This window comes from Falco peregrinus, chromosome 7, assembly GCF_023634155.1.
Source record: "Falco peregrinus isolate bFalPer1 chromosome 7, bFalPer1.pri, whole genome shotgun sequence".
NCBI classification, from domain to species: domain Eukaryota; kingdom Metazoa; phylum Chordata; class Aves; order Falconiformes; family Falconidae; genus Falco; species Falco peregrinus.
The window spans coordinates 36,666,428-36,681,824 of NC_073727.1; the positions used below are offsets into that span (position 1 = coordinate 36,666,428).

Genomic DNA, 15,397 nt, shown 5'->3' on the forward strand with positions numbered 1-15,397 from the left:
GCGTGGCCGGCAGCGGGAGCCGCCGCCCCGGGAAGGGGCGAAGGCCAGCAGGCAGGGAGAAGAGCACCCTCAGCCTGCGGGAGAGATCACCAGGGAAGACATAATAAAGCTCCGGCGAGCAGAGATCGGGCTGCAAAAAAAGGCGCCGGGACCAGCACCCCCCGCCTTCCCGGGGCCGCGCACACCTGCGCCGCCGCCGGGCGGCTTCGGGGAAGGCCGCGCCTCCGCCCGCTTCCCGCGGCGGGGGTCGGGCGGCGGAAACTTTCTCCGCGCTCCCTCATAAACACGGCCCGACGCCCTCCCCCGGACGCTATTTTGGAGCGCCGTGATGTCACGGCGAGCTGCCGCCGCACCTCCGCGGCCCCGTCTCCCCACCGCCCTGCCCGCAGGGAGGGGTGGCCGCGGCCCGCCCTCACCTGCGGGGAGGGGGCGACAAGCGTGGGGCGGCCGAGCGGGGCGGGCGGGGAGGGAGAGGAACAGCCCGCCGCCTCCCCCGTACCGCGGCCGGCGGGGAAGCCGGCGGGGGGAGCGGGGGCCGCCGGCAGCCGCGCTCTCGGGCGGGGCGGAGCCGGGCAGCCACGCTATTAATAGCCGCGGCCGCGGCAGGCGGAGGGTAGAGCGGTGGGGACGATGCAGGGTAACGGGCAACGAGCGGCGGCGAAGGGCCACGAAGACCACTTCGGTGGGATAGGGGCGGCTGACGGCGGGCTGCAGCCTGCGGCCGTGCCCATGCTGCCGGCCATGGAGGTGGCCGAGGAGCCGGAGAGAGCTCCGGGCGGCAAGAGCAAGGACCCCAACACCTACAAAGTGCTCTCCCTGGTAAGGGCCGGGGGGCCGCCGGCAGCTGGGGGGCGGGCGGCCTTCCCCGGGGCTCGCCTCGCCGGGGGCCGCCGGGGGGAGCGGTGCGGCGGGGGGCAGGTGCTTCTCCCCGCGGGGCTGCGGATGGACAAGCCTCTCCTCGGGCACGAGGGCGAGAGTAGCCCGTGGCGGGCCCTTCAGAGCCTCCGGGGATCTGTCCGGCCGGCCTGGAGCGGCGTCGGGAGAGGGAAACCGCCCTGGGCACCCGCGGCTCCTCAGGGCGCCCGCCGTGCTGCGGACGGCGCCCGCCCGCCTCAGGAGCCAGCTGCGGGCAGCGGCGCGGTGCTTGTCGTACGCTCTTTCCTGTAGACAGCGACCTGCCTGGGGCGGGGAGTCGTAATTGTTCACTTGATCTATCTTATTCTTCTGATAGCGCTCAGGGTTGGATTGTCTTGATTCTTCCGTAGCATTAATGGTGGTCCCATCTGTCATCATGTGGGTTTAGCTGTTTGGTGTAGGGGGGACACCAGGGAAGACAAAACCAAGTTAAACCAGGAAAATATAGCTAGAAAAGCTGAAAATGTCAAGAGCTGAAAGGACAGAGGAAGTACAATAACTAGCTTTTACTGAATTTGAAGTACCGTGCACTGAAATTGTCGCCAAGTGCTGCTTGGAGGCACTTTCAGCGCTGGTCCGGAGGCCCTGGTGGCCAAAGCCATTGTTAGCAGGTAGGTCACTTTCCAGTTTTAGCCATGCTTCTGTATTATAATTATCCTCCCTGTAGAGATGGGAAAATAAGACCTTCCAGACTGTCTGGAGCGATCATTATGAGGCTAAAATCATTATAAAGGTGAAAGAACTTCAGCATTTGTGGAAGCTTCAGTAGAGCTGTGACAGACTCTATTACATATATATATATATCCATAAGTAGTCCTCTTTCAGTGCATTAAAGTGTAAGGATCAAGATGCCTTTACAGATTTACCGGTAGCCTAGTAATCTGGTTACTCTTTCAGTTGAACCATCCACCATATCGCAGCGATTACATGTTGGTCATACTTCCTGACATAACGGGTGGTAAGTTGCATTTCCAAGCTTGTCAGAACATGATAAGAAAAATATCAAAATTCATGTAAGGGTCTATGGTAGTTCCTATGTAGAAGCTTTTTTGGCAACTGTTCTGATGAAAAGTCCCCTTAAAGGTATCTTGTTCCATTATTTCACTGTCTTCTAGGGAGGTTAGGTTGCACCATAAAAGCCATTGCAGCTGGCTGGTGAAAACAGCTCAGCTTTTTTTCAGGCTTAGAAATTGGTAGTAATAGTAGAAAATAACCTAATGTTGTTACTGTGAGCTTTTTATGCTCTAATACAACAGAATTATTAGAGATACATAGCCACTTTAAGACTGGATTTGAGCACAAGCTAAAATGTTTGCAGGTACTTACTCTTCTGAAATAAGGCCATATTTTCCAAACTGCTGTTCCCTGAGAACTGGAGAAACATTCGTCCTGTGCTGACTAAAGTGCCAGAGTGAAATATGGCATCTCTACAGAAATAATTAAAAATTTCTAAATATAAATGACCATGCGGTATTGGTTTTGGCTATTGCAGATACTGAGACAACTTAAGAGTATTCTGAGAACTTGAAAAACTTTCGGTATGGTGCAGGTGATAGCGGATTGAGTGAAACAAGAATATATGTAACTGAAATATGTTAGGAAGTGGAAAATTGGTGTTGGCAGTGACAGTTTGTTCTTTCTCACAAGCCCATTGCATTTATGGTAACACCCCGATGTAAAAAAGGAGACCTATCTGCTTGGCATTTTGGATTGGACAATGAGAAACTGTAAAAGTGAGTGATGAGTGTGTTTCTGGTGATTAGAGAATACTTGAATTACTGTGCTTTCCAGAAGAAAAGAAAAAAAACCAACCACCAAACCCAAAACAAACTTACTTGCATTCCCTTCTTCTTACCCATGTACCTGCCACTTGTAGATGCTTGTACAGTTCATGAATGGAACTCTGATATTCCTGGCTTCCATACATGAGCTGCAGAGTTCCCATGTATGAAAGGTTGTACCATGTGAACCGTACCCATGAGTTTTGCTGGTTGCTCCAGAAGCTTCTGTGTTACATGGCAGTACATAGTTGTTAACTGAATGTACATTGGTTGAGGGAGGGTGTAGGTAGATAAAGAAGTGGTAGTCACCTCCACTTCTAGCAGTGTTTGTTGTGGGAAGCATTTTAATTAAGTTCAGAATACAATGCAGGTAGCTCTTCTGTTTCTTGCTGTACAGGGGGGATTCTGCAAACAGTGGGACAGGCCTACAAGGGTTTACTAACTCATGGCGTTTCTCTAAGGCAACAGAATGAAAACATCCAGCTTTGAGTAGTTGTGACGGTTAGCGATCCTTTTATCCAGTGCAGTTTCTGTGCATACATTTTCTTTTAGCATCTTGTGGATTACCTGAGCTCGTACCTTTGTCCCTCGAAGTCCAATGAGCTGCTTGCTGCTGTTGTGTGACTGAGCAGCATGCTGCTGCCTGAGACTAGTGTAGCTCTTGCTTAGGTTTGAGGTTTTCTATTCCAGCTTGCCAGTGACTCTCAGGCATTGAATTTTGGTCTGATTCACTCATTCCATTAAAATAAAATTTTCCATGCGTTTGTAACAGCTGAAACATTGAGGGGAAAAAAGTAACAAAATAGACAATGTTTTTTTTTTTTTTTTAATATTTCAGGCTTTCTTTGTCAGAACTGGAAAACTCATTTAGATGCTTTTGCTAAAAATTTCTTAAGGAGTTTTTGCAACTTGAGAATTCCTGATCATAAAAAAAAAAAAGTAATCATCAGAATTCCAGATAAAGTCCACACTGAAACATTGAAAGTGTGTTAAATCTCCTCTAAAGAGTAACTTGAGTATTTCAGAGTGCATAAAGATAATAAATTGTGAAGTTTTAAAAAATGGTGTGGAAATACACCTACAAAATATTTGTCTGGGATTATTTGTTCCTTTAAGGCAGTCCAGTTTTTTTTTTTAAATCTTCTGAAACTTTCTTCTATTCGATTGCCTTCTGAAATTCACTGAGAAGGTAGCTAGAACTTCTATAATACCTGTGAATTAAAACAGTTTTAGGTAGTGAATCGAGACAGTGTAACTCGGTGTATATGCCAAGAAAGCTGCAGATACAGTGAGAAGCAATCCTCAGGGTATGTGGTTGTACTCCTGTGTAGGTTTAGTTACTTCTTTTGGATGGTTAGTGGACTCTTTATCAGACTGAGGCAGTGGGTGGGACAAGGTGTTGTAATCTGCAAACTGAAGCCAGTGAAGGGCACCACAATGAAGATGGTATCCTTGGGAGCTTCTGCGCTGATCTCAGTTGCCCTTTTATCTAGCAGTGGAAGTTAAGTGCGCTGGGCTGTATCCAGGGACTGGTAAACCAATTTTTTTCTTCCCCTATACTTGACACTTGTTAGATCCTACCTGGAATACTATGTTTGGCCTGGGGCCCTCCAGTACAGGAAAGATCAATTCAACTGGAGTGAGTTCAGCAGAGTGCCACCAAGGTGGTCTGGTGCTGGAGCCCTTCCCCTGTAAGGAGAGGCCAAGGGACCTGGATTGGTTCAGCCTGGGGAAGAGATGGCTTGAGTGATGAACACCTATGTGTGTTGATGTGTGATGAACGCTGACGTGCACAGTGAGAGAATGAGACAATGGCAATAAATTGAAACAGGAGAAATTGGTACTGGATGTGGGTCAGGGAGCAATTGCTATGAGGATACTTAAGTGGTGGAACAGATTGCAGAGAGTGATTGTGTTGTCTCCACCCTTGGAACTTTTCAAGACTCAACAGCATAAAGCCCTGAGCAACCAGGTCTGAAGTCAGTTTTGACCCAACTTTGGGCAGGAGATTGTACTGAAGACCTCTTAAAGTACCTTCTAGCCTTATGATTCTATAAATCTGCTTCCAGTTTCCTGTTGGTCTCTATATTAAGTTTCATGTGTAAGATCTGAATCATAAACCCCCATTTATGTTAAGTGAGACAGTTTAGGCCCAAGAGTCTTAACTATGGAAGAGAGATCTGTTGTCTATTAAGATACCATATAAGGGTCCTGGAAGTTTTTCCTCACTTTCTTCCAAAATTACCCATAGCTGTTGACTTTCTGCTTATACAGGGAAAGATGGGTGTGCTGTGTCAGGATTATGGAGACAGCTGTAGGTTTGGTTGTTTTCCCCCACAGAGATGGTGTGGAAACAACATTTTCTTGCGTATCTGTCTGAAAGATTGCATGTTTGGTTGTTTTAATGCTGCTGGTTTTCCTTTCCTAAATATGTCTGAGGTTACCTAAACCTTTGTATAGGTTAGTAGTTATTCAGAATAATGCATTTCCATATTCTTTCTCCAGAAAAGATGGAAAATGCCCGTTTAATTTTATTGTCAACTTAATCTTACTTTCTCTTCTACATGTGCTGTTGAAGAAGTAAAGATAGGGAGTAGTTAGAGAGCAAGTGGGAAATGAGTTGGACCTGTTGAAGGGTCTGGGCCAACACGCTACTTCAAAAGCTTGTTCTGCTCTTGGGTTTGGGCTTCTGAAAGGGGTGTAGTAACAGAATGGACTTCTGTCTTCTGCCATTGCTGCTGTGTTGCTGCAACATTGTCTTAATTCATGGGTAAGGACTGCATTCATGAATTTTCCCATTGTGCTCATCATACAGGCTTGGAAATTAACATAACTCATGTGAGGAAAGAGAATGATAGCAAGGTGTTTGTGCCCAAACCCTGTGGTTTGGAACATGGTTATTGACTTCAGCCAACTTCAGCATGGGTATTTTCGTGGGTATCAGTCAGTTCTTAAGCACTGGATTCAATAATATTGTACTTTGCTGAGTCTGGGAGGCCTGGGTGACACATTCAGTCTTTCCTCTAGCCTTTTTTGGCCCTTGGCATATCATTCAATTTCAGCCTTTTTTGTACTGTTTTGCTTTGTGCCTGGCCTTTTTTTTCCTTTTTCAGTAAGGAAAAGTAGTCTTTGCTGAAATTACTTGTTCCTGTGAGAGTGCTGGATTGAGCTTAGATGGGACTTTTGTGTTCCAAGTCATTTGACGCATCTTAACAGTAATATTACAGTTCCTGATTGTTAGGCTACTTAACTTCATTTAGCATCAAACCTCCTTTGTAATATAAAGTAAAAAATGGCAGTGACAGGATGGCTGTAGTTTAAATACTTTGAAGTGCTTTTGGTTCAAAATTATTAAATCAGTTCTTGGCCAGTCTCAAATATCTTAATATTTTGTAGGAAAATCTATTCCAGTGTTTGGAAACAAGGATTTTCTATAGTAAGTGTCTTAGCTGTCTTCAGTTAACATTACAGCTCTTTAGGTCCAGTAGTGGCTTATTTTGAATTCAGAAGACGCACAAAAAAATACCTCTTATTAAACACCAATTTTTACTAATTGCATTTGCTGTTTATCTTGCTTAAATGAATTGAATTACAATGTAATTGTAGCTATAAATAACTATATTTTTATCCAATTTAATTTATCAAAAGAAAATTTGGCATTTGGTGAATTTAAAGACCATTTTAACTCTTCATGTTTCTCTTCAGTCAGCTCATTTTTCAAGGAAGAATTTGCAAATAATTCTCATTATACACAGGAACTTGTAAATGCAAAATTTCTTTACTCTTCAGGTGGGTGCCTTCATGCTGGGCATTGAAGAAAAAAGCATAATGTCACTCTCATACAGTAAAAAGCTAAGAAATATTTAGAACCTTTTAGGTTGAAAAAGATTTTTAAGATGATCAAGTCCATTTTAACTCTGAAGGGCTTCCAGGGTTAACTTGTATTCTTGCTTTAATTGCACTTTATTTCACAGAGCTAATCAGCATATCCTATCCTAGATGACAAAGCTGATATGAAGTAAAAAAAAATTCTTCAAAGAAACACTTGCAGGAATTGAGGCCTTCTTTGTACTGAAAAAAAAAAATCCAATTATATGAAAATCCTCACCAATGGAGAGTAGGAACTATCTTTGTTTATAATTGAACTCAGAACTCATTTTAAATTTTATTGCCAAACTAGGTTGACTTTGACTGTGGCCTAGCTGCATCCAAAAGTGTGATTGCAACTTTGCTAAGAATACTTCTCTAAGAATGCTTCTTCTCTAAGAATAAGCTCACTTTAGGGTGGGTATTTTAGGTATTGCTTTCAGCATATGCAAAACAGCATAGAGTTTAGGACAGGCTGCAAGATACTCTTATGTAGCTGAGCTGGAGTATTTAAGCCATCTGGGAGGTTTTGGTCATCCCTCAGTGCAGTGTGTGAGTGCTTCTGGCTTCCTAAATTCCAGCTGGACTGCAAAGCTTGGAACAGGCTGAAGTACACCCAGCTGTATGACTTGGGTGCTTCTGTCAACACTACTGGCTGCTTGCCTGCCTGAAAACATCCACGTTGTGCCTAGGAATCTGAGTGTAGAGTATCTGCTGATGGATTAGCCTGTAGTGTGCTAGCATCAGCCATTTGGTCGATTCAGGCAAAACAGGTGAGTGACTGGGGTCAGGATCAAGAGTGCTTGGCCAGGATGGGCATGACTGCAGTGTGGCTGTAAGATGGCTCAGGCAGGGGGTGGAGGCAAGAGCTGGCTACACAAGGTAAGAGGTGACTCTGCTGAGACTTCTTTTAGCTTTTTGTTGAAGAGCTGTCTTCAAGGCTTGTTGAGGTTTCCCAGACAGTGCTCTCAACAGCTGAAACAGTATTGGAGAACTGGTCCCAAGCAAAGGCAGCCAAACTGCTGGGAGTGGGGAGGTCCAAACAGCACCTCCATGCAGTTCTGCAAGGCTCTTGGATACTAAAATAAGGAAGACATTAGTACTTTAAATGGTTAGACTCTCTGTAGAGATAGCTATTAACTTAAAAAGTAAAGACCCATAGTAAATATCTTTGAAAGCTTATTTGTCACATCTTCTTCCCATACCATTTTGGTTCTGCAATTTTTGACACTCCTTATTTTCTTAGTGTTTTACAGGATTTCTTTACTTGCTTTTTAAGGTCACTGTGTCTTCCTGTGCAGCCTAATGTTGCTGTCATGGTGGCAACAGCATCAGCATCTGCCACAGGAAAATGGAGGCGAGTATAAGTTTAATTGGTATATTTGGTGGTACTATCAGTACCAGTAGAAGCAGTCTCCTTTTTACACCGTTCTTGTTACAACTCTCATGACACTACTATTCTTGAAAAGGGACTTTTGGAAGAGGGAGACCATGAACATGGCTCAAGGCCATATTTTCCTTCTCCAGTTTTGCTTTTATTCATGGGTCAAGTGCTGCTTGTTTGGATGACAGGTTTGAGCTGGCATAATACTGACAGTTTCTTCTCTTTCTGTGTAATGACACATTCATATGTGGTTGCCACTAAGGTAGGTGGCATGTGTTGGTGTTTATTTGGTGTTCATGGTCTGCTGTGCTGAATAAAGTAATTGTTTTGAAAGTACAATATTTACTTACTTTCTCATAAACCAAGATCGGTTTTCAGTCCTGTTTATCCTTAGATTTTTACAAAAACCTACCTGCTGGTTAAACAGCAGTCAGCTGCTATCTGTTTTCTGGGACTTTAACCAGAAGTTATATTTCCTCATCTTTTTGGGTAGTGTATAGTTGCACTTCAGTTTCTCTGTAAAGTCTCCCATGACTAAATGCATTGAGAAACAAAACAGCCAGGGGGTAAAATGTGTGTGCTTTAGTAACAGCTCATGTGTTAATGCCTTCTAAGACAATAACGTACCTATACAGTTGGACAAGCAACAAATAAAAATATTTTAGGTCCTGTCTTTTTGTTTGTTTCCTGTTAAAAACCAGACACTTTAATAGGCTTGGAAGGTATTTAGAGAGCTATAGTATAATATCTTCTGCTGATAACTTCCTGCAAATTAACTTTTAATCACTCTTTGGTAAGCTCTGTGAGGGCTTTTTATGGTATCTTACAATAGTTCAAGCTACCTCTAAAATATTCTTGTCTTTTGAATGACCATAGGTTGCAATAGTATGTAGCAGTCTTAAGAACATTCAATAGAAACAGCGAGAATAGATCTGTGCGCTGCTTTGAGAAGAAAAACAATAATACCTATGTATTTTTAGAGTAAATCTTTAGCTCTGAAAAGATTTTGGGTGGAAGCTCCAGCTTTTCCTTCCACTGACTTAAGGACAGTTCAGTCACCTTCAGTGTTTCAAGACAACCAGGACCTGTGAGGCTCAGTGGCTTTCCTCTTCCTCCTGGGCTCTAGGTGTGGAATGTGGATCAACAGAAGCAAGTCTTTGAAGAGCACAAAAATATTTACAAAGATCGAAAGAAGAGATGAGTGGTGCAAGAAGGAGGTGGTGCACTTGTTTCAGTACTGATAGCTGCTTTATTTTTTATTTATTTATTTAGGTGACTTATTTTAAGTATGTAGCTGTGCTGGAATGAGTGAAGTATCTACCTCCTTTCAGTATAGTAAACTTCATTAAGTATCCCCTTCTTCTGAATAAAACTGAGCTGTTGAGGGGTTATCCCTGTTTAAAAATCTTTCAGAAACATAAGTGTTCCACTGCCCCTGACAAGTGTAGATGAGTTTGTTTTTTCTCTGTACAGTATGCTTGCTGCACTTCTAACAATGCCCTTTTAAGACAGAAGGTGACTCTGTTCTTACTTTAAATTCATTATTTATTACTCTGTTCTTTACACTTTTCAGATGAAATTCTTTCTCAAAGACATCTCAGTTTTAAGGTCCAGATCATTAGTCATCTATTCTAGGCACACAAAATGGTGAAAACATGGTATGTTCTTCACAGATCCAAGTAGTTTTGGAAAATTCCATGGTGTTTTTTTTTTTTTTTTAATATTGGCATTACAGACCCAGGCTAGACGTTCTCCCTTCATGGACAGACGTGACACAACTGTGAGAGTCAATCATGGTGATCAGAATGGAAAACCACTACTTCCCACTACTTTAATTGCATAGTTGTTAATGAAAGTACCTTAAACCTTGGAGTGATGCATTTTGTTGGCTATGGAGTACCAGGGATGAAGAAAGGAAGACAGAAAGCAACTGAGTACATGGTAGGCAAAGAGTAAGGAAGATCAACACAGAAATAAACTTAATTCAGAATCATTATTCCTTAAAAGAAATATCAATGCATTCTTTGCCAAAGAAAATGCAGAATAGATGAGTAGGGGAGGTAGGCGGAGCTAAGGAAGAGTGAAGAGAAAGGGACAGTAGCATTGACTGTAAAGGAAGAGTAAAATATGATAGCAAAGGAAAGGTGATGGTAGTTAAGGCTGGTGAGAGACTTTTTTCTGTGTCGCTAAGACCTGTACAGTTGACCAGTCCCTTTAGGATTTGATGTCTGCAGCCTGCATGCTTGTTGGTTTTGTGGCTGTTCTGCCAACTCCCCAAAATCACTGCTGAGAAATTTTCCTGAGCTGCAGTTCTAGAGATGAGTGATGGAAATGATTGTGCTCTCTAACCGTGTTAGCATATTTGCATCTGCCCAGCTTAAAATAAAAGGCTTTTGAAATGTTTTTGGGGATTGCAGTTTTCCACTTAACCACCTATTCCTGACCACTATAATGTTTACAAAGCAAAGCTTTTATTGCTTCCTCCTACATAAAGGAAGTGGTGATGGGAGAGAGATTCATCCCTAGATGACAATGTTTTTTAATTCCAAAGCAAACTTTTAAAAAAAATATTTTTCAAACTAAAAAGGACACTTTCTTCACTGCAATTGTTAAGTGTTGGTTTAAAGAATTTTCTCGGATACTGTATTAAAACCAAACCTAACATTTTGTCCTCGCAATCTCCCAAGTTACAGATCATGAAGTGTTCATGTGCTACTTTTGTGTATAGAAAAGCCAGATTCTTTATTTGCCTTCCTACTAAATGTTGCATTCCCATATTCTTTCTTAATTGCATCTTTTTCTCATTTCTTGCTTTCTCTTTTTTGAGGGGAAGAATATGGGAGAGAGGACAGGTAGGATTTTTTTCTCCTTTTGTTTAAAAAGACAGACTAAACCATGATGGCAGGTGTAAGGTTGACAGTGTGGTGGTAACTAGAGTTTTGAGTCTGGTACTTGCTGCAGGGTTCTAACAAGGTTCTTGATACTAAATTTTAAACTGTGTGTGCAACTTCTTGTTCTTATCTAGATTTAAAGAATACATAATCTTCATACAGACTGCAGCACCCCAAAACTGGGCTACCTGTATGTAAAATAGTTCAGGTAATATTGGTAACCTACCTGCTGCAGCAAGGTCCCATATAGCAAGAGACAAAGTAAATTATTCTGCACTTGGACTGCAGCAGTGAGATGACTTTCTGTGCCTGGGTGACCTTTAGGGCTAGCTTTAATATTCCTTGTCATCTGAAGAGCTGGTAGTCTTAGAGCCTTTCAGCTAACAACAGGTCAACTGCTAGTGTAACCCCTCTTGTTGTCCCTAGTCGAGTACTGCTGCTGTTGGCTAGTATTAATTGCTTTACATTGTTCCAGCTGAACATTTGTGCCATTTGTGTGGATAATATGCACATGAATGAAGTCATTCAGGCTCAAGATAAAGCTTTGATTCAGAGCCTTTACACTAAGCTGCAATTGCATGGTATAGTCCGCTGGATTAGTTGGCTGTCCCTGAACATTGTGAAATGCTTTACCTCTAAGCTTACCAGTTTTGTAAAGCTTCTTTATTAAGTGTGAAAGAAAGAAAAGAAGTGTGTGTGTGGGAAGCTTTAGTATATTGCAGTAAGACATTTTTAAGACTAAAATTTAAGCTAGTGGGACGAATGTTAAGAAAGCAAAGACTTGAATGTGATGAGTCAATAGAAGTTCCTAGATCTTCATTTGTTGTAGATGGACATAGTATACCAGGTAAGGACATGGGCAATGTTTTTCGTGATGTGTGTGTATAGAAGAAATTTGAGAGCAGAATTGGTTTGTAGTAGAGATGCAGCGAGCATTTGTAGTATGCTATGAAGTTTCTAGGGTATTGCTTGTAGGAAACAAGTTGCATTACTGCATCAAGTAGCATTACCACTTGGTAGTATTTCCTACCCAAAAGAACACTTGTATGCCTCAGTGAACATAATCCTTTCATGTTTTTGCTTGTTGGAATTAATTATGTTGATAGAAGTATAACACTCAAAATCTGGAATGCAATACAGAACTGTGATTTAGGAACATTTGGTGCCAAAGCATCAGGAATTGTTTGTGAGAACTTTAATGAGGATCTACCAGTTTTAGTTGGGATCCACATTAGAATTAATTTTATTTAGATTTAATTTTTATGTTAATTTGGCGTCACAATTAAATTCCTGGGTTTTGACCATGCATTACCTACACTGAAGCTCCATAAGGGAATATTAATAGTCCATTTAGAGGCACTGCAATGGGTTTTTGTTACAAGGGTGCCTTAGGTGGCATAAGTCCCATAGGTCATGTAGCTATTTGAAGATACGGGAATAAAGCTCTTCCAGATAGAGTAGGTGTGGGTGGTGTTTGTTTTAAAGCATGTTTGTGGTCACGTCAGAGGACATTCTATTCTTTGACCCTTGTAGCAAGGCCTGGTGGGAGTAGAGAAGCAATATATTGTCACTCTGAAAAACTGTTCTCAAGTTGGCTTTTTAAAAACAAATCAATCAATTGCTAACTTCCAAATAATAAAGAAGTTAAAAGGACAATATCAGGGTTTGCACTGTACACTGATTTTGCTGGGCTTTGACATCTTGCATCTGACATGCTACCTACTTGACTGTGCATGTGCTCTTATTAGGTGTTTCTTTCACATGGAAGACTTCAAAGGTCTAGCAGAATTTATATGGAAAGTACTACTGCTAATACCAATTTAACAGAAAATATAATTGATACTGCACATATTGGTATACTCTTTAGAAAATAAGTACAAAGCTCTGCAGTTGTGTTCATTTTTGACTGATGGGTTAATGGAGAATTGCACCTTTCTATCAGTTGTGGCATATCTGGGTGCATTGATAATGCCATTTTTTTCCCTCATTATTTTTTATTTTCATTCTTTCCATGTAAATTCAAAGACAGATTTGAACTCAAAGTACTTACTTCTCTGCTAGACTTTGCGCTGAATAATCTAACATTCCAGACTTGCCTGGTTCAGAATTCTAGGCCAGAGTTTAATCAGATCCAGTCTATAATTCCTTTTTTCATGAATGCTATATATGGAATATTTTTATATCGATTAATGTGGTGTATGATAGCTTACATTTCACAAGTCCAGAATAGTATCTGAATTTCAATGCTACACATTCTAGAAATGGCTTTACTGTCTTTATTAACTGCTCGGTGAACAAAAGTGTACAGTGAACTATATATTTGTTAAAAACACAGTTACTTTGTATTTACTCAAGTACTCACAGTCTTTAAAAACGTGAGCTTGATAATCAGGTGCATTTTAAAATGGGATGAATTATTGCCACATTACAACATGACTCGGGCATCATACTCAAGACTGATTTGGCAGCTTTTGCTGATGGGGAAGGAGTGAAGAAAGGGAGATACTGTATAGACATGCATGTGAAGTTATTGAAATATTGCTTGAAAGCAGTTTTTCCTCAGAAAACAATGACTGGAAAGGCAACATGTACGTTCTCTCCTACCTATACCACCCCAGTTGCGTTTGAATGAGAAAATCTGCATTATTACAGTCCCTTCTCTTTCAGGACTCTTGGCAGACTGCCTTATTACATTGTACACTTGAATAGAATGGACATCATAAGTGCATTGTTGGCTTTCCTGGGCTCTTTAATTACTGTATATGCATTCATAATATATACACTTTTCCTAAAGAGTTTATGGACCAATTTCAGTATTTAATGAGGTTAAAAGGAATCTTTTGGTGTATTTAAGTAGGCATTAGGTCTTCCCCTGAAATGCTGGGCAAGTACAATATGGTGCTTGTTTGATAACTTTCAGAATCCAAAATAAACATGGCCATAGTTTCTGGTCTGTGTAAGACACTGTGGTCAGTCTAATATGACATGCCACAGTTGCTTACCATGGTATGGACCAACATCTAGTACAAACTGGATACTAGGAAGTGGGAAAAGGTTTTCCTGCCTGAGAAAATTATAAGTATCACTTAAGGGCCATGCCTTCTGTTTGTAGTCTGTGGTCAATGGCAAAACTTCGCTTCACCTTCTTAGAACAACCCAGGAGGAAGGAAGAAGTGGAGCAAAGAAAGTTTTCTATAAAATTGATATATGTGTAACCATGAATATCTTTTTTTTTTTTTTTTTTTTTTTGGTTCAGAGAAAGAAATACATCATCATGTCTATGTTAAGACTGGTCCTGCGTATTTCCTTTTTACCAAGTTATTTAAGAATGTTCATGTACCAGTAACTAATTGCAAACAATGTAACTAATTGTGTGAGTGAAAACTGTGAAGACAGTGAAATTGACATCCTAGTCTGCATGTTTATCAATTTCAGTGCAATTGTATAACATTATAGAGAAAATGAGGTCTTTCAAAATCATTCAATGGTCATTTAAGATTACTTTCTTTTCCTTCCTGTCCCACAGGTACTCTGTGTCTGCATGTTAACGACAATCCTAGGATGTATATTTGGCCTGAAGCCTAGCTGTTCAAAAGATGGTAACTAATACGCCTTTTAGTAATATTTCTAAGAAATTCCTTTTTGTTTCTTTTTTCTTTTTGTAAATTAATTTTGATAGTATCCGAACACCATCCTTTCTTGCTGTGGGAAGAAGACTGGATGCATTACTTGAAGCAGTTTCAGTTAGAGGGAAATGAAAATACCGAGAAGCAAACCTTAGGTGTACTCTGTACGTGTGTGTACTTGAGAGGTAAACTGATCCTAGCAGTCAGTGTCTGGGCTAGCAGCTTCCATGTATCCCAACTGTCACTGTGGTGATGTCACATGGCTGGCTTTTCTCAGTTCACCATTAACAAAAAACCTCTCAACAAACAACAAAAAAACCCTCTAAACCAACAATTTGTATTTCATGTTGTCCTGGAACATGTTTTTCATCTTTTCCAGTCAATTAGGGGGAGGAAAAAAGTTGGTGTTTTTTTTTTTTATTGGTTAGAACTGTAGTCTGAAAATGTTCCTTGTGGAATTCCTCTGGCTGTTTTCTGTCCTGAAAAATAAGTGGTTTTTTCAGTGGTGAAGTTTCTTCAGGTAGAAGGTTATGAAAGATATTTAAAGAAATCAAGCTTTACTTTGGGAACAGCTGTCTAGAGTAATTTCAAAGTTGATCGGCTTAACAAATAGTCCTGAAATTACTTTTAACTACATTTCAAATTCTTAGTTTCCCCACAGAATCTGTTTAGGTTTTTTCTTATTTTATTACAACTTTGCAATATTAGTTCACTATCTCATTTTCCTAATATCACACCCCTCAAGATTCTTGAGAAGAGAAGGCAAATGATGAAGGATTTGCCTCACTCCCTTCTGGTGATTGAACAGTAGTTGGTCAGTCTGTTTCATCCTGAAGTGCTGTTAATGCTTCGCGTCACAAGTTGTTTTTTCCCAGGCAACCCCAGTCTAGTGGAAGCATGCTACGTTTGGGGATTTTTTTTGTATATTAAAAC

General features: G+C 41.2%; 1 protein-coding gene across 2 annotated transcripts in view; it reads left to right on the forward strand.

Moving 5' to 3' along the window:
* The first annotated feature begins 586 nt into the window (after nt 1-586).
* The window catches only part of ENPP1 (ectonucleotide pyrophosphatase/phosphodiesterase 1), a 55,518-nt gene continuing 40,707 nt past the window's right edge, over nt 587-15,397 (forward strand). The window contains exons 1-2 of one of the 2 annotated variants that reach the window (XM_055810197.1): nt 587-819; nt 14,365-14,437. In XM_055810197.1, coding sequence (XP_055666172.1) covers nt 631-819; nt 14,365-14,437 — 262 coding nt within the window. In that variant the 5' untranslated portion in view covers nt 587-630. The remainder of the gene's footprint in view (nt 820-14,364; nt 14,438-15,397) is intronic. The other variant, XM_055810196.1, reaches the window with a different exon arrangement.